General features: G+C 38.2%; 1 protein-coding gene across 1 annotated transcript in view; it reads right to left on the bottom strand.

Moving 5' to 3' along the window:
- pdlim4 (PDZ and LIM domain 4) overlaps positions 1 to 19,652 on the bottom strand; it is a 45,332-nt gene that overhangs the window by 3,612 nt on the left and 22,068 nt on the right. The window contains exons 4-6 of the mRNA XM_085364643.1: positions 8,848 to 9,113; positions 6,783 to 6,940; positions 61 to 199 (exon numbers count right to left, since the gene is read on the bottom strand). Of these exons, the coding sequence (XP_085220769.1) occupies positions 61 to 199; positions 6,783 to 6,940; positions 8,848 to 9,113 (563 nt within the window). The remainder of the gene's footprint in view (positions 1 to 60; positions 200 to 6,782; positions 6,941 to 8,847; positions 9,114 to 19,652) is intronic.

Genomic DNA, 19,652 nt, shown 5'->3' with positions numbered 1-19,652 from the left:
CATTATTTACATATTATTGTCATCTTAGGATATACAAGTCAGAATTTGCACAATACTTACACAATACCGTTACAGCACCGTGTGCACTGGGGTAGTTTCTGAAGACCAGACATAGGGCTGGGGATGGGGCTTCCCAACTTGGGGATTGGAGATCTGACGGGAGACTTTAAGTTTCTCATTCTCTCCGTTGGTGACACACCTATGAAAAACGATATGTCGTTAAGAGACATACTTGAAAAAGAAAAAAAAAAAAAAAAAAAAGGCAAGTACATCATGCTCCAGGGATTCTAGACACTGAGATATCACAACACTTCCTCTGTATCCCTCTGGTAAGCGTATTTTATATATGTCTCCATGTGTTTGTAGGTTCTCACTCATTCAGGTCATGGTAGTTTTGGGAGCTTGAAAAAGAAAGCGATTGAACTTCTTTAAGTTAAAGTTTAAGAAAGTCCAGTTGCCATCTTTTTTATCTCTTCAGACTGTATGTCTCCATATTTCTCTCAATTAAAGTTAAGTTAGCGCTACTCTGTTAAATGAAGGTGAAAAGTCACATAGGTTCCTGAAAGGGAATGCTACATGAGTTGTCTGTAGTTTCTGTTCACCACTCAACCATTTTTCAGTTTGTGTGACTCTCAAGCGCCTTTGTGAGATACACTTGGAAGAAGTGTGACTGAGATGGTTTCTTTTTCTCAGCTGTTAGCACAACAAGCACACTGTTACTAATCAATGGTTGTGTTATTATATTATTAGCAACACATATGAAATACACAGTGTCTGTTGGATATGAAGATGTTTCTGCTGGTTTGTCCAAGTACATGCAAGTGAGGACTTCAAGCAAAACATCCAACTAATATTATTACACTTTAACACTGAAATGAACAACATTCACTGCATTAACCAAACAGCAAAGACCCAGCAACTGCCCTGAACTCCTGGTTCATGGTTGCAGGAACCAGGGGACAAGTCATGGTAAAGCTTTAATTAAAAAAATAACAGTAACATTCTTGCTCTTCTTCAGCCTCGTTCTATTGAAACTGCAAAAACTGTAGTACCGATGTACACAGTAATCCTACAAGACATACTGATAGGAACATTTGCCAGTTTTTCTATGGTTTTTTTTTTTTCCTAATATGGGCTCTGCTTGTCTGTTCTCCTTAAATCACATTCACAGAATTCCTTCTTTTCTTTCCATTTTGTGTGCCTCTTCTGTGTCTCTGGCACCTTCCCGTGATCCCTATTCAAGTGTCACATTCTGTAGTGCCTTTCCTGGGAGGAATGCATCAGTCAGCCTGGCTCGACACCAAGCAAGGAAAGTACCTCATGGAACCTCATCACATCACATCGATATGCTACAATCACACGACGCATGTGAAAGACGCAAAATGGTTTGTAAAGAGATTCATCATACTGCTTACAAACGGCTTAACAAATTTATCAAACCATCTGTTACAGAAAAAACAAAACCTGCAAATCTTTCTAAAAATACTGTTAAAAATTGTTTAAAATTACTGTTATTTATTATGCAAGTAACAAACTGAATTTGTCTTTTTATACAAAAAAGTTATTTAAGAACAACATTTTTAACTACTAAAACTACTTTTCCTGTTCAGGAGTGCAAGTAAATACTGTAAAACAGTGAATTTTAAGAATCATGGACAATCACAATAATTATATTTTAGCATTAAAAAAAAATATTATTTTGATCAAAGAGCATTTGCACGCTGGTGAATAAGTAAAGAAACATAATAAAATATTTTTTGTTAATCAACAATACAGTCATTTAGGGCAGCTCTGGCATAATTGGTATTGATATTAAAAAAATACTGAGATTCAGAAATCTTCCATGGATGCATGCTTTGAATTGTCTTCTTTCAAGATAAAGCTTAATGCTAATTTATGTTATGATTTTTTAAAACAGATTTTAGGTTGTTTAAATGGTGGTACTGTGGTAGATGCGTGTTACTACCTTCCCATGGTTGTCATTTCTTATTAGAAGTGAATTCTAAGACAATCAGGTATTTAGTCATGCCTGACTGGAACGCATTAAAGGGGATATTTTATAGTGGGTATCTGGAGCCAGTACAATGCATCCAAGCGCAGCCGAGTAAATCAGTAGAGCACAGCCACTACATGACTTCCCTTTGCTGATGATGTGCCAGCAGAGGCCGTTCAGCCAAACAGGCCACCTATGACTACCAGTAACCACAGTGTAATTACCGTACATCTGGCACCTTCCTCAAAGTGATTTCTGTCCCTCAGTGTCAGTTAGCCTCTGACTGCTCCATAGTGTGTTTAAGAGATGATATTATCAGACCATGTTATTTCTGGGATGAATGCCTCAGTTGCCCATTAAGGCACTCTAATGGAACCATGACTTTCTAACAAGCGGGAAAGCTAATGCATTTTTTGTACCACAGTCATAAATAAGTGCAAAAGGGGGCTTTTCAGCTCTTGCTTTACCTTAAAAAAAAAAAAAAAAAAAAAAAAAAGCCATTCCACACAGGCCTGCTATATTTTGCTGCCAAACACACGAATGTATCGTTTGATCGACAGTGACAAGTTGTCCATTTGCAGCACATATCTCACCCCATGTAACATTCACACTATAATCTGTGACTAATGTCAAGCAGACGCACTGTAAAACAGACAGGCACACTTGTGCCCACCATCCATGTCAAACGCAGAGTGCGAAGCTTCACAGAATTTAAGGCAGTGGGAATCAGTGTCGTTTTCGACAGCTACTGAGAGGTACTGTTTCTACAACTCTTCAAGGACATCTTGATTTGTTCCTGAAACATGTGTTGTGTTGGTTTGGTTCCATCCAAGATGTTTAAAAGGAAGGATTCTATCAAAAATAATCTGTCAAAAATAATGCCAAGAAAAATATGACGAGAAAGATCTGATGAAATGTTTTAGAAAGATTTGCTGTTTTTAATATGGGGCCACACATGCAGATGAAAAAAAAAAGTATAATTAAATGTAAGCCAACTGACAGAAGCATAACAAATTACAACGGGCTGTTAACACCAAATATCAATTACGTCTTTTTTCATGTCACATCACCGTGAAATCGCTTCACACTGCTAGAATCACATGTTAGACACCTAGAAACCCTCTTTTTTAGATGCATTTTGCTTCTCTTTCACCCCCCCAACCCCTCTTTTTTAACATTGCCTGGTTAATTGGGACCCCAAACAGTGTTAAGCTTATTTTCATCATTTTACCCTTTTCAGTTGTGGTCATTTTGGAGAGATCCTTTAAATATCCCACATGTTAAGTAAAAGTATTAGTGGTGTAACCCAAGAGGCAATCAGAAATGTGATGAATGTTATACTTTGAAAGTAAAACAGTCCTGCTGATTGATGTGCTCTTTAGAGGTCTTTTCTGAGAAAGGACACAGCCTGAACCCATTTTGGAAATTTCTTTAAACAAACAACATTTGAGTCTGGAGTATTTTTCAGGGGTCACTGGCACTGTGTTTATTTCTTTTTCCAACTGTTAAAGAAACAAAACACTCCCCGGTCTGTGTTCCTTCAAAATTTGCCTCAAACGATCAGCAGTAAAGGTGAAAATTATAAAATTCAATCTGCAACAGTGCAGATTGAATTTTGGTTTGTGGCACAGCTTAGCATTTGAGTGTTCTTATCTTTAATTCTTCATGTTGCTGTTTTCCTTGCTTTTACCTTTTCACATTTCACATCTTTGTGTTTGTATGTGTCCTTGCTGCTAAAACAATGTCCTCTTGTGGAAAACAGGATATGTACTCAAGTGTAATGTTGTTGCAGTATTTCCTAAAACACCCCAACTTTCCTATTTAACAGTCACACCACCGCTCCATCCACATTGCAACCAAACCATGGAAGACTCTGTGGAATTCTTGGTAAACTGACACTTTTGTTTGCTTTAACTTTAAAAGCCCTTAAAAGTCAACACGACCTCTACACTGGCTTTAGCCTCCAAAAAGGAACCACCTCCAGCAATTTAAGACATTCATTCAAATGCAGTATTTTTTTTTACTTGTTTCACAATAAAAAAGAAATGGAAACAAGCAGCATCTGGAGAAGGATTTAATTCTCTAACACAGAATAGAAACAAAGACACAGGTAGCTTTTGAATCAACAAAGGCACAGATAGCTTGATGAAACTTAGAGTCTCTGTTTCATCGAGGATTTAGTCTGTCAATCAACCTGTCAGTCACTCAAGCTGAAAGGCAGATGAGAGCAGACAAAAGAGGTCCCTTTAATCTCTTTAATCCATCAGTCCTAAAATCTGCATTTTCATCCAACCTCTTTCATCTGTTGTTAGCATCTTATTGCTTTAACTGCTATAAGAAGTGACAAATTATGAAAACAGTCTGGTTTGGCTCTGATCCAGGTCTCCCCACAGAAGAAGTTTACATTGTTCCCTGTGCTGTTAATTATCCTGTCAGCTCTCACATCAAAGGCTGATCCTGAGATGTAATAACCAGACAACGGAGTATTCTACAGGGAAAGAAAACCTTTAAATCATGCTACTCTAAATTATCTAAAACTCTTAAACATTATATAATGCCAGTTCAGAGACTTGATTTTTTTAAAAACTATTTTGTGTTTTATTTGTAGTAAATATGCAGTGCATACTGCTGTCCTGATAAGTTTTACTTCGGATTTGGTGCCCTTTTGTGCTAGCCCTGGCATTAAGGTGAGATAATCTTCTTTTAAAGATTAAAAACGTCCACATTTGGAAGTTGGAGGATTGGCAAATGAATAAGTCACGAGTTTGCACGCCAGCTAAAAGAGGTTTGTGTCTCATTCAGGAGTTTTGTGTTTTGCTCATTAGTTTACTTTTTCATTCTTATTTGATTACACTTCCTGTATAAATTCAGGCACCAAAAACTACTTAGGTGGAAATGATCCTGTTTTGGTTAGAACACGGCCCTCAACATCATTTACCCTGCACATTAAAGGCAGCAGTTGTGAGTTATGTAATCTTGTGTAGTAAACATTTGATGAAAAACACAAAAAAAACCGCCAAAAAAACCCAAACAGAAGACATTTTCATGGTACAAATGAATTGAAATCTATATCCATACAGATTTTTTTCAGTTTGTTGAATAAAAATATTAACATAACAATTAAATAATACTCCATACTTACCTCAAGCAATAACTCTCTACAACCCAGCACATCTGATTAGCAGAGAATTGTTTGTTCTTTTATTTTAACGTTTCATTGCCATTTTAATTTCTGTTTTGATTTGTAGATCCTGAAAAAATACAATTATTTATTTATGTACATATATATTTACTATAACAAAAACAATAACAACACTACTACTACTACTACTACTACTATATTAACTGTGATAACAAATAAATTTCCCAAATCTTGGATAACTGGCGTATATCAAAAGCTGATGTAATAGTAAGTATAGTCAGTATGTAGTATATGTATTGTCAGTTTGTATACCCTCTTTGGATGGGGGACGGATATTTGAGTAAGAATTAGCATTACAAAGATTACGTACTTACTCATTAGAGCCTTTTTATAGCAGTGGAGAAGTTTATATCGTGTTTTTTGGGGTTTTTTTTGGTTTGTTTTACATGCAATTAGGGTTAAAGGACTTTTTTTTTTTTTTTAAAGATGTGTCAATGTTAGTATCTGAGGTTTAGAAAATCTTTAGTCACTGGTGACAGATCATTTTCTCTGAGGCCCATGCTATTTGTGTTTGAACATACCAACGGGCTTGCGCTGCGTTAACAGTAAACATGGAACGTGAAGAGAAGGTTTTAGTTCCAGGGATTAGCTTTTCCCTGCTGCTGTCAGCATCATATGACTCCCTTCTTAAAAGCTGGAATTCCAGGCGGTCAGAAGGCAGACGGGAAAACCATATTTCTCACTTTATTGTCCTTTGTAAAGTTGTTTTTGCAGTAAATTGCCCTACAAAAACTCCCCCTGCCAATCTGCATGCAAGCTATTTAAAACACTTAATCTTTCTCCTGCTTCCTTTGTCTTGTGTTTGTTTTGTTTTTTTTTACTTTCTATCTCGCTTTCCTCCCCATGTCTTCCTATCTGTCCCCTAACCTTGCTGTCTGTGTATTTCTATAAAAGGAAAACTATGCTACTTAGAGGAGTTCATAACAGTCAGTGAACGAATGCCTGTGCAAGAAGTCCCTTTAACTGGAATCACAAGACTCATCTGCATTAGAGGAAATAGTTACTCAGAAATTTCCACCGTTTACATTTATATTTGTGCAGATGTGCAGATACTTTGTGCATTATACCTGTTTGGTATGTGGCACCGACAATTATTCTGACAGCTGATATTATCATTGTTGTAAAGTATAAATATAGTGTTGTTTGTTTGGTTTCTTTATGACAGCTTGTCATAAATAGAGAAAATATACACAAACTTATAACTTAAAACAAATTTAAAACTGGCAGTTTTAAAGCTTAATTTCTTCTCTAACATAAAATTATCTACTCTTTTTCAAGCTTTTAAAAGCAATATATATGTATAGTTTTTTTGCTTTGAAGTGTTGAACAACAAGTCTAACTGAATTGCTTGGGCTATTTTTGGAAATTTAGTGGGCAAAATGGTTACTCAGCAAGATAAAATGACTTTACTTTCACAATAAAGTTAATTGGTGCAATAATGTCAACAAGAATCTTTAGCAGCAATGGGTGATCTCTCCAAATAAAGTTTAAAAGGTTCAGTGAGTGAACTCTCACATGCTTTTTTCTGCCTAATTTTTGCACACATGATAAGCAGACACACAAATATGCAAACACATGAATCCATACCTCCATCCTCAGCCTCCAGGATTCCCTGGAGGTATTTGAAGGAGCCAGACTGTTTGGGTTCTGAGACAGGTTCCTCATAGTCCTGCAGCATCTTGTAGACGTCTGACTCCATGTCAAATCCGTTACGGCTCACAGGAGACTGTATGGGAGGCTCTGGGCTGAAAGATTCAATGAAACCAATATTCAGTATAACCCATTTTAAATTCAACCGTGACAAGACATGAAACATAAATTTATTTTAGTGATCCATCAAGACTGTAGACTATACATAAAAATAGGACATCGCCACCATGACATCACCTACTGTTTTGTTGGCTTTTGTTTTGAAGCCCTCTGCATGGTGCATTAGCATGATTTCTCTTTGAAACCAAACATAATGAGTAAGGTAAGGAATCGGATGAAAAAAAAAAACAAGGATACTACACACTTATAATTTATTTATAAGTTATCCAATAATGAAATTATACCCTAATAATTTTTTTTTTTTCGGAATGCAACATCAGAAGAGAATGTACAATAAAAAAAACGAGCTGAAATAACAGATTGCTGTTTATTGAGGTGACAAATGAAGTGAGAAGTAGCATTTTTCTTGATTTTCCCCAGGCCACTACTGCTTTGGCTTAAATTTACAGATATGGAGATTCCATCTTCTAAATAAGAGGATAAAAAAAACAAAAAAAAACAAAAAAAAAAACAATAAGTATTCCCTAAAAGGACAAAGTTGTGAATCCTGGGAATACTATTTTTGTTTTTAAGCAGATGTCAAATATAGCCACTTCATATTTTTGTAATGTCAAAATGTGTTTTGGGACCAAGGGAGGAATAAAAGTTTCAGATGGCTGCAGCCATATGAGGTAAGGAGAAAGAGTAAGGAAGAACTACAGTATTTTTCTTTTCTAATTAAAACTGCATATATAGAGCGCATCGGTGCATCATTTTTTTGTATTTCTGTCTCAACGCATGAAGTCTTAATCAAAACGGCTTTGTATTATACTTCTATTCCTTATGTCATCTATCAAATTATTCCCAGTGCTTCCCTTCATTTGGAAAAGTTTAAACATTCTAACTTCTGGAAGATGACTAGGACTGCTGACAGATGTGTGCAAGTCCAGACACACTTAAATACAAGTCTGTCTCCAGATGCCCTTTCAGGAGTCTGACTGTGTGTCTGAGAGGAAAAGCCTGAGCTGTCATGAAAGTGAGAGTGATTGAGAGAAAGCGAGAGCAGACAGAATTGTGTAATACGTGTGTAAGAGAAACTGACTGACAGCAGGCAACAAAGATAGTGTTAAAACACTTGAGTGCAACTTTGTGTGCGTATGTGGGGGCTGTGTCTAGGAGTGCTCAAAAGCATCTTCACTGGGAGACTGAACATGCACATTTATTGCCCACTTGAGGGGATACAAGACAGCAAATGCCTTTTACAGTCCACAAGGCTATCTGTGCAGCTGTATCAAAAGACATCCAGTGTGTTTGTTTCTGTGTCTCTGTGTTAAGTGTCTGCACAGGGACCTGCAAGGAAACTGGTGAGGCTTTAATAATAGATAGGATGATTGTTTTTAGAAGCAGTGGAGGGAAAGGTAAAGCTATTTCCTTGTGTGATTTTCCCACAGATATAATGTGTGTAAAAAGGTCCATGAAAACTCATGAGGGGGATATTTTGAAATCTGATATAAACAGCTATTACATACACGTGGTTCATTGATTTCTTTTTTTTTTGTTAAGGTAAACACAACAACAAATTGGATTTCTAGCTAGCAAAGTAACCAGAAACTTGGGATAAGTGCACAAGATAAGTAAAAGAAAATGTTGTTGCATTAAAATAATAGACTTTAAACTATATTTGAAGATTTTTTTTATACTTATTTACTTATACTTATTGGATTTTAGAACATTCAGAATAAAAACTGGTGTTGCTTCTGCATTTCTTTTAAAGAGGAGGGTAAATATTTGAAAATAACAAGCGCTACAGTAACTGTAGATTAACCTGTCAAAAGTGCAAGTAAGGTGTGGCTGGATGCTTATGATTTACAGTCCTGGAAAGCACACGGTATTGCTGTCTCACCTGTGTGTGGCACTGATGCTGAGACCTCCCATCTTGCTCGGCAGTGATCTGTCCCCATTGCTTCCATTGTGAGCATATAGTCCTGCAGGGTTGTTGTACTGAGAGTGCCCGGTTCCATTGCCATACCCATAGCTGTGTCCGTTGTTGGGTCTGGAGTGTCCGTTATTCAGGTTAGCGGGCTGAGGAACCTGAGGTGACTGGGGTTCAGCGGTATATGAAGGTTTACGGGTGTAACTGGCATATCCGCTAGTGATCGGACGAAAATTCTAAAACCAAGGAAAGAAAAGAGGAGACACGTTTACCAAACAGGAAGAGCAGATGTCAGCATCACAGGAAAACATCACAATTTTATGGTTGAAAATGTATGCAGTTACAGAGAAACTTTGATTCTTTGGTAAGTTTCCTACATTAAGGGAGAATTGCTAATGTAATAAGGAAGGAAAAAAGGATAATGAGCTTTTATAGCTCATACAACATTATGTTCTGGTTCCGGAAATGAGAATAAAAAGAGAACATGAAAGAGAAAACAAACCCGGTGGTGTCCTGACTAGAAAACCACAAGTCGTCAGAGAGAAAATGAACAGTTGTTTGCGAATGAGGCTTTGCAGCAATGAGGTTTAAATGAAAAACTTTTTCCACTTCATTTGTGTTGTTCCCTGTTTAATACCAAGGCTTATTAAGAAGGAGCTCGCATTAGATTTCCTGCAGATGTTTCTGTCAAAACAGATTAACTTGTGTATTTTAAGTACTGCTTTTTGGCTACTTCTGTGAGCTGAAGCCTTCATGGTTGATGACAGAGCTGAGATACTGCAGAAGATTAAATTATTATCTTTCTGACATGCTGCAGCAGACTTTCTAGACTCTTGCCATATAATTTCTGTGTTCAACGTGTTTGGAAGAATGTGCCGGACTAATGCAGGGCAGATGCAGAGACAATTACAATCTACAATTACACCACTGTATGCGCAGTAAGTGTGTTTATGGCTGGGTCAACGGCCTTATCATGAATTTGCACCAACACAACACTGACAACAGTGAGACACTGTGTTTATCAGCACGCTTCAGTGATAACACCCACTGCCAGCTTGGCTCATCCATATCAGACAGTGAACTTTACAGATAAGGTTTTATTTCAACATTTGCAATGATGTCACCACTTCTCATGGTGTTTTAGTGCTTTGAATATGAGAGCTAAATAGCAAGCTTGAATTACTAAAGACGAGGCCCACGCATACGCATGAATTTAGACTATACACATTTCAGCTAAGAATAAAATGACTTGTTTACAAGTTAAGCAATGCACCAGTAAGGGAGACAGTCAGATCATTGTTGACTGTGAGACACTAGAAGGAGTTTGAGTGCGTGCAAGTGTATGTGTGGCTATGTCTGGCCTAGTTTAAAGGGCCTTAGCCACAGGTGGTGGAGGTTCACCGCCTCTGCAGACAGGACACCTGTCATTTCAACAGAAGGGTCCTGCTGGATGTCATCCTGTTCTCTGCCCTCGCCTGGACCCCACACACACACACACACACACACACACACACACACACACACACACACTTTTTAATTACTACTTCATAGCGCCTCTTCAACACCAACAACCCCACATCCTGGTCTTGGAAAAACACTTCGTCATTCCCTCCTGCAGTCAAGACTGATGACTTTCAAGAAATTTAAAACATCTCATCTGACTCCCCCAACAACCATGGACAATAAAGACAAATATAACTCTCACAGTAACTCTCTGGGCAAAGTGCTAGCAGATAGCCATTCATGGTAAAGTTGAGACAAGCAGACAGGAGATTCAGCACTCTTAGAAACCGAGAGCCAAACCCTCTTTGGTCAGGATGTCAGAAACACCCAGTTCTCTGCGGCTCTCTCTTCAAGCAAACGAGACAAGCCGAAGCCTGATTCTTACCACTGAGTGGAATAGCCAAACCAGATTCCAGTCGTTATCTTTAGCCCTGTTTGTACAGATGGGGGACTTCATGGGAATTTAATCAAAGTTACCCTCATTCGCCTTAGCTCAAACTAAAAGGTTCCTTCAGATCGTTGGTTGTCTGTCTATCCACAGTGGTCTAAAAAAAACTGCGAAGAGGAGGCAAACTCCACATCATTTTTGAAGTGCTCAAACCCTAACCCTAACCCTAACCGTAGACCAGTCCAATCCAGTAGGTAGAGATGACTGTCAACAGACAGGCGACAGTGCAAGTAAGCATGGAGAAGAGTCCTACACTTGTGCTCTTTACCATACTTTATTACTTAAATAATGTGGCTGCTGGTAAACAGTCAACTGAAAGCAAAGGGATTTCAAAACACAAAAAAGGCTAAACTTATGGTGAGCAAACCATTTTTACGAGGTCATCTGAGGAATGACCATGATATAGATAAACCCTTGTTGACACTCAACCAATCAGAAATGTACAGTGCTGCAAGCCCCATCGTCATCCAAAAGGAATGGGGGTGCGGGGGTACAGTAACACACTTTCTCCAAAGGTTCTGTATTTCTGACAAAAATGAAGACTCCCTTGGAAAAAAAATTACTATTTGCAGTACTTACACTCAGTTCTATTTACAGTATGGCAAGCGAGAGGTCAGCTAAAAATATAGTCATAACACTGGTTTCGATGACTGCAAATATTGTTTAATGGTTTACAGTATCACACGGCTGCTCGAATCACTTCCTTCCTTCCACTTTGACAGGTTTTCTTTTTAATTTCCAATACGATGATTTACTGCCGGCTTTCTTTTTATTTCAACCCTTCGAGAACTTACTGTTCCTTAAGAACATACCAAGCGCTACAAAGGTGAAGTTCTTCAGAAGTCACTGTTGCTACATGTCTTTTTTAGCACTCATTATTCATTTCTCATATTTATTCAGGGGCTAAATCTGTAGATAAAAATCAGAACAATAACTTTCAACAAGCAAGCTCATTCATGTAGGTGATTCAGGAAATTAAAAAACAAAAAACAAAACACGTAAAGGAAAATCCCTGAGAGTGTATTACGTTACATGCCCCTGCAGTAGAATGACAGTAAAGGCATTACAGTTATGACACTAATGTGTACAAGTGAGATGTGAGGGACAGGTAACCACATGTTAATGTATAACGATCGATAGATAGATAGATAGATAGATATCTATCTATCTATCTATCTATATTTAACTGACTTCAGATATCAATCTTGTCACAGATAAGTAATCTGTGGAGCACAAAACAACCTCTGGCCTAAGGACAAGAAATACTCAACTGCTTTTTCACATCTGAGAACGTAACAGGTTTTGGGAAGTACGACTGCAAATTCTGATAAAGCCAACTGAGTCAAAATCGGCAAATCTAATGTTCCGAAAAAATGTGAATATGGAGTTAGCAAATATCTTTTAATTATCAGAAATTATCAGCAGTCGAGTTGCATGGTGCGTGCTTCGTGCACTGCATTTTGACACAAAATAACAATACTGGAGATTAAAAGAATCACCTTCTTCAAATGGTATCAGTCCATTAAAGACCCATTGTCAGTCATCGCCACCCCTATAATTATCTTCAAATTAAGCACAGCACACCTAGTAATAGGCCAGAAGGTGTGTATAATCCATTCCAAACATTAATAAATAGGACAGATGAGATATATAATCTCTCATGCAGGTTGTGACTCTACCCTGGGGTCTCCTCCCAGTTGGGTGTGCCCAGAAAAACTCCAAAGGGAGGTGCCCAGGAGACATCTTAACAGATACCCGAAACTCTTCACATCATGCAAATGTGTGGATGTAAAATGAGCTGGTTTTGTCCAGCTCAGTATCAAGCTAAGATGTATAATTTCCAAGAGAATACTATCTCAGTGAAAAGGGGGATCAGAAACTTAAAACCAGTCCCACATGGGTCATAACATTTCCGCGGTGAAAAGAAATGAGTAAAACCAATGCCAAAGTTCTTAAAAAGTCTTGTTTAGTTAGATTTCTTTCTTGTCAGAAGCAAGTACAGATTTACCCATTTTCACCCTAACACCCTGTATGATATGGTCTGCTTCCTTTTGTTTCAAAGGGAACTGAACCACATACTCCAGCCATTCCTTTTGTCTTTTTTTGTTCTCCTCATAACACTCTTTCCTCTCTGGTTGTGCACGTCTGTTACACAGATATTTCCTTTGGATGGATGGTAGATTTATAAGGCTGCACATCTGGGACTTGCCTTATAAAAATGCCAGTTTGGTAACATTCAGAACCTTTTAGTGCTTTCATGTTGCTCTAAAAGTATAGTGCCTTGATTTTCATTTTTATTACAAATATCAGATTTAAGCCAACTTCCCCATTACAGCGATTTATTCTTCTATTTCAAAGGTGTACTAGAGGTTTAATGGAGATTTTGCCTTAAAGTGATAGCTGCATTAATCTTCTGAATGCCTAATCACCCCAGTTCTGCTCATTCTCCATTCTTACTTTTCAAATATAGTCATAACAATTTAAAATTAATATGAGCAACTTTCTTCTTCATCTTTAGACCTCAACAACATACATTTACTGAATGAAATTTTTCTCTCTTGAGAGTAGCCACACTTTCTCCTAAGGCTTGACTACATTCCTCTTGCCTAAGAGGAAGAGAAATCACAGGAACACAGAATGCAGATAAGGAACAAATAGCAGTAACTATTTGTAAGAACCAATATCATCTATCGCTGTATGCTCATAAATTTAGGGTGCCATCTGATTTTACTGACCTGTTTTTCAGTGGTAACCAAGCATGGCTAATGCTTCAGGAAGGCTGGCCATGTAAGAGCATATGTGCCAAAAAAGTAAAGAAAGCATAAAGATAGCAGAACCCAGCAGTGTTCTGCTATTTGTTACTGCTATTAAAAGTTACTGTGATTAATAAGAAACTGAATGGGAGATGATAGAGGTTTTACCTCCTGTCCCAACTATATATTAGCTAGAAAGTGGTAGACACACGAGAGGGGGATGGGTCGAGGAAGAGAAAAAGGTTGTGGGCCTTAATTGAAATCATATGTCTTTAACTGAGGGCCGAGGCCAGTCACACATGCTCAAATTCCTGATAATACACACACACAGGCGTACTGCTTCCCTCCTGCAAGGTTTAATCCCCCTGGACATTTAAAATTAAGCTTTTCACATGGCGCTCTGCACCACTAGTCAGACACAAACCAGCCCTTTAATGGCTCCCTTGTCCTGGTTGTGGGTGCCTCACTGGGAGAGGAGGAAGGCAAGCCCGAGAGGAGGTATCAGGGAGCAGGAGGTGAGTGGGAGAGCATGGAGAAAGATTTTAAAAGATGGTGGAATGTAAGGCTCTAATCACAAAAATGTGATTTTTTTTTTTTTTTTTTTTTTTTTACCAATTTTGTGCTATTAAATTAAACTATTGAGATAATGTCATGTCCACGTTAACTTCTGTGCAGTGCACACTGGGTTGAAATTAAATTTGTTATGAAGCAGCTATCTTTAGCATTGTAATGCATGACAGAAATATCAGCTTATTTCAAATGTGAGCATTTAGGGGAACATTACTATTTGGTTTGGAATAAGTTTATCTCGTAGAGAAAGTCAAATGATTTAAGTAAGGAAACTAACTTTGTTGCGTAACGCGCAGGCAGCTGTGAAGGCAGTAAGCTGTAAGAGACTTGTTCCATACAAGAAAATGCTTTACAGAAGATATACTTGGTTTGTTTGTTTGTTTTTTAATCATTAAAACAGTTGATGTTATTTTAAAAGATGTTATTTTTGGACTTCATATGATCACATGATCAAACTAATTTAAAAAAAGGACCAACAGGTTTATCACTGTTGATTGTTTTGCTCATTTTGGTTGCCATTTGGAGTTTAGTACTTTTCATGGATAACTAATTACAGATCAAAGTTCATCAAATGACCTCAATATAAAAGCTACGTACTTATCCTGATATCAGTTTGAGGCCTTGAAAAAGCAGCATAAAATTAAAAAAATAAAAATAAACACACACAGGTACGTTGCTCTATTCCCTGACAAAGTTGATACAGTTTCAATTTTCTAAATATGAATGAGCCCAGACTCCCGCAGTCTCTCTGGACCATAAGCAAAGAGGGCTTAACGACTTCACTCCCTCAATATGATGGCAGCCAAGCGGGGCAGGAAAGGCTCCATTAAGAAAACCTGGAGGCTGATTTGACATTTCTGGGGATGACTGGTTGATTAGTGAACACAAACAACCAAATAGGTGGGGTCACAGGCCTGACATCTAAAATGCCTGTGGAGCTGCTAAAATGACTTTCTCTTAATGCTTTACTGGTCTGCTGATCTGAGTTTTCCCGACAGGGGATCAAGTAAAACCTGACCCATTCAACATGCTTTGGTAACTCATGAGAATAGCTGAAATCAAGTAATAACTCCATGTTGTTAAAACACAATCAGAATGTTTATGCGGTAAATGCCAATCTACTTTGTGTTAACAAAATATATCAATCTAGTAGCTCACCATCTGTTTTACCGGAGTACAAATGTGAAGAGTTTAACATTTAAACTATATTTGGGTTTTTAAAAAGGCAAATTGTTCTTAATGCTTTTTAATTGGAGAACAGTAGCCTTGTGCCATTCATTAGAAAAAAAATATTCATATACTTTTGTTTTAAGAGTAAAATCAGATCCAAACCAAGAAGGAATTAGTCATGCAAGGTCTCTGTCAGCCACTGTTAATGTTAACTTGGAGACTTCAATTTCAGCAGCCAGCTCCTGGGCTGAGACTGGAAGCTCGAGTGACGTGTGATCCAGACCTCTCAGCTTCCGCATTGTGGAGCCTCATTCTTTCCACAGGGCCACAGCACTCAGCCACAATAGCCATCGCTATAATAATAGGCCAGTTGCCATGAATGGCATTTACATACTGCCCTGCCAAATAATACTGTTAGACGAACATTGAGTGCGAGCCATTCCCACCTACTTGAAGCTGCCACTGTGTAATTTAAGGCATGGAATTTTGAAAACCCAAAATGTCAGTAACCCATGGTATTGCATTACTCCTCCACTAAACCATTCCAACAGTAAAACTGGCAATCAAGTGCTAAAATTCAGACGTACGGTTAGATAACCATTTACAAGAGGCATTTTTTCTTTTGGAAAAGGTGATTGAATTTTTGTATGTAAATCTGTTATTATATTGCTTTTACATCAAATTTGGCTTCATTAATTATCTTACTTGCCATCAAATCAAATTGTCTTCAGTTCAGTTGGATTAAAAGTAAAGCTGGGCTTGAGCCAGACAATAAATACCTGCACTACTGAAGATACATTGGATATTGGATGGACTGTTTACTCTGAATTCAGGTGTTTTTAGTCCAATTGCCACAGGTGGACAAAATAAAGTCTCCAGCTACGCAGTCTCCCTGTACAAACACATGTGAAATATGGGTCGTTCTTAAGAGGTCGCTGATTTTAAGCGGATGCCATCATTGCAACCAGTTTGTGAAATTTCTTCTCTCCTAGATATTTCATGATCAGCTGTAAATGGTACCATTGCAAAGTGGAAGCATTTAGCAACCACAGCAACTCAGCCACGAAATGGCAGCCCACATAAAGTTACAGAGCATGGTCACCAAGTGCTGAGACAGATGGTGCATAAAAGTCGCCAACTCTCCGCTGACTCATAAACTGCAGGGTTCAAAATCTCCTCTGGCATTAACATCAGCACCAACACCATGCTTCAGGAGCTTCATGGTACAGGTTTCCATGGTCGAGCACCTCCTCTGGCTGCAATGTGTGGCAATATTTATTTTAGATTTATAGTGGGGGTTTTTTGTCTTTATTTAATAGTTCAGGAGTGAAGACTAGACAGGAGGCTGGACTCAAACCTAAGTGCTCAATTTTAGCCACAGGGCATATAGGTGCCTGCTCAAACAGTGAGCTAAATTGGTGCCCTGTACCTGAGTACTTTTGTACTCAATATTGTACATGAAGAAGAAATAATCAAAGTGGTTCTGGGCTATCAAGATCTGGGGCAGGAAATAATGTTAATTAGAGATTTATGGGTTTCTGACAAGAAAAAAAGATGCTATAAGACATCTTGGCTAAAGTGCTGGTAGGCTTTTGATAGTGAGGGTATAGGGTATAAAATATCTGGCACTTGGTTAGCTTTTAGAATTGAAGAAGCCTCTTGGATGAGAAGTGAAATATTGTAAAGCACTTAAGACTACCTTGACATGGAGGACTGAGATTCTTCTGGCACCTTGAAGATGAATTAAAAAGGTATTTTTTATTACTTTTTCCATGTATGGAGCTTGATTTGTATCCAGATTATTATATTAATCCTTTTGTTTTGCATGAAATTTGGAAGTTGTGCCAAATATCTGATTATAGTTCACTAACCTTCCCAGAACTGTACAGTAAAAGCTTAGGTAAAAACTGGTTGTCATAGTTACTCGTGTTATTTCTTCTGTTATGACAGTTACCTCATCACTGCTTTATCTTTCTCTCCACTCTTTATCACAATCATTTCTATTTCAGGAAGTTGTGTATGGTATCCGGTAGTTTGTAGACACTCTTGCAAAGACATGAGCACTCCCTGGAAACACTCCCCTGTCCCACTGAAACTAGTAAAAGAAACCCTCCAAAATTCCCAAAACAGTCCCATCATACAACAGTATTAAGTCATATGCTTGCTTAGCGCATATCCAAAAATACATCATTTGCACACCGACTTTTATGACAATCTCCCGTGTTCCCAAGGTGAAAGGAAACACTTCATTCCTTCCATGTGTCACTTCCTGCTCAGCAGAAAATTCCCACTGGTGGGACTGGAATTTCCAACAAAGCCAGTTGGTCAAGGAGTTCATGAATGAAAAGGAAAATGTTCAATTTCAAAAGGCCTGAAGGATGCCATCACTGGATTTGGTGAACTTAACTGGGTTAAAGTTATAGCGCTTCTTTTGAAACATTCTTAGTTAACTGAGGCATGTGGTGATTTTTCTTTCTTTTTTTTTTTATTACAATATGTGAGCCTAAGTGTTCTTCTTTGGTTTCATTTTTCACCCCAAAACATACTGCTTCAGCATAAAATATGCTGCAAGTTAAGTGTCATGCTGTAAGGTAGGTTTTGAATGATGGATTCACTGCTTCAAGCCTTAAGCAACACAATCTGAAACAGTGACTTTCAGCTTGCTGTCCACACTAGCTCAAGCATCACGTCACAGAAGCTGGATCTGTCAGGACAGAAAGCGTGGTATATACACTGTTTCTAAAGTATCTTGTGAACAATCAGCAATGTCACGTGGGCAAACTGAATCAGAATACAGAAAGAAGGAAACAAAGAAAGAGTGAGTTCTTTATGTGACTCTAGGGAGTGGATGTTTCCTCTTGTAAAGCACAGAAGGTTCCACCTGAGCGTGACAATAACGTGGCCCTCACTTGGAGGTTTCCAGCTGTCCGCGTTTACTTCATAAAATGAGATGCCAGAGAACATTTTTAGACTTCAGTAAGGAAGAAAAGAAGGACTGGAAAAGATGTAAAGAGAGATGGAGAGAAGAGATAAACAGAGAGAAAAAGCAGCATGAGGAAGACAGATTTGCCGCTCTCATATTACCCTCACGCAAAGCCCTCCTGTCATTCATGTCTGTGTTTGTAGAAATTCCTGTAGCTGTTGGTTCCTCTCACTCCAACTTCGTATTTTCTTATTTTAATCATAGCAAGACCTGAGCTAATAGCCACACTGTTAAAAGGTTGCCATAGAGTTCTACCTGTGGTGCTGAAAACATGAAATTTGATCTGTCTATGAATTTAAATGTACAACAAGCCACAATCTCTGGTTAGTTTTTCGGATATACAAAATAACAGAATGTAGACACAAGGACAATATGGACCTAATGCTTTTCTAAGATATCTTAAAGCCTCAGGTGGTAGAGCAGGTCATCCACTGATCGGAAGGTTGGTGGTTCGATTCCTGGCTTCCCCTAGTCTACATGCCAAATATCCTTGGGCAAGATACTAACCCCAAATTGCTCTCCGATGCATCCATCGGAGTATGAATGTGTGTGAATGTTAGCTATGAAGCACTTAGAAAGATGTGCTGTGTGAATGGGTGAATGCACAAGTTGTGTAAAGCGCTTTGAGTGCTCAGATGAGTAGAAAAGCGCTATATAAGAACCAGTCCATTTACCATTTACCATATTAGGCTGTGCTTTCAAACATCAGCCAACTTTTTCTGAAGCCAGTATGACTTGCTCTGATTCAGCTGGATGACTTCTTTCCTTTGCAGTATCAAGTATTGCAGCATCATTTTTCCATGTGGGAGTTTTCTTTTTGAACTTTTGTATCCTGCATGGGAGTGCTTTGATTCAGTATGGAGTTTTTATTTGGTTAGTTTAAGGCATTAAAACTACTTGCTTGAGTTGAATATAATGGTTTGGATTAAAAGCTATGACACTTTGAGTAGGAGGGTGCGCTCCAACGTGATGTCAGGGAGGTTCTGACTAACACCATACATATAAAACCTTCTGAGTTGCCTTATCTCAGATCTTTCAAGATGGATGGAATTAAAGTGGAAAATTGTTCTTTGGTGACAAATTAAAATCAACAATTAAAATGTTAGAAAAATTAGCGTATCAGTGCAGTTTCTAAAGCCTCATTCATGATAGTATGGAGGTGCATGATCACATTTGTGAAAGCACATATGGCATAGGGCAACATGCCCTGCCATTCAGGCAACATCTTCAAGGAAAGACTGCTTATTTGAGCAAGAGAATGCCAAACCAAATTCTGGGTGTATTCCAACAATGTGGCTCATTAGTAAAACAGTCTGGGCGTTTCATTGGCCCGCCTGCAGTCCAGAAC

Source organism: Diplotaxodon limnothrissa, linkage group LG10 (assembly GCF_057381915.1).
Source record: "Diplotaxodon limnothrissa isolate DT_005_m linkage group LG10, D_limnothrissa_male_GT1.1, whole genome shotgun sequence".
NCBI lineage: Eukaryota > Metazoa > Chordata > Actinopteri > Cichliformes > Cichlidae > Diplotaxodon > Diplotaxodon limnothrissa.
This window is presented reverse-complemented; position numbering and strand designations above follow the sequence as displayed.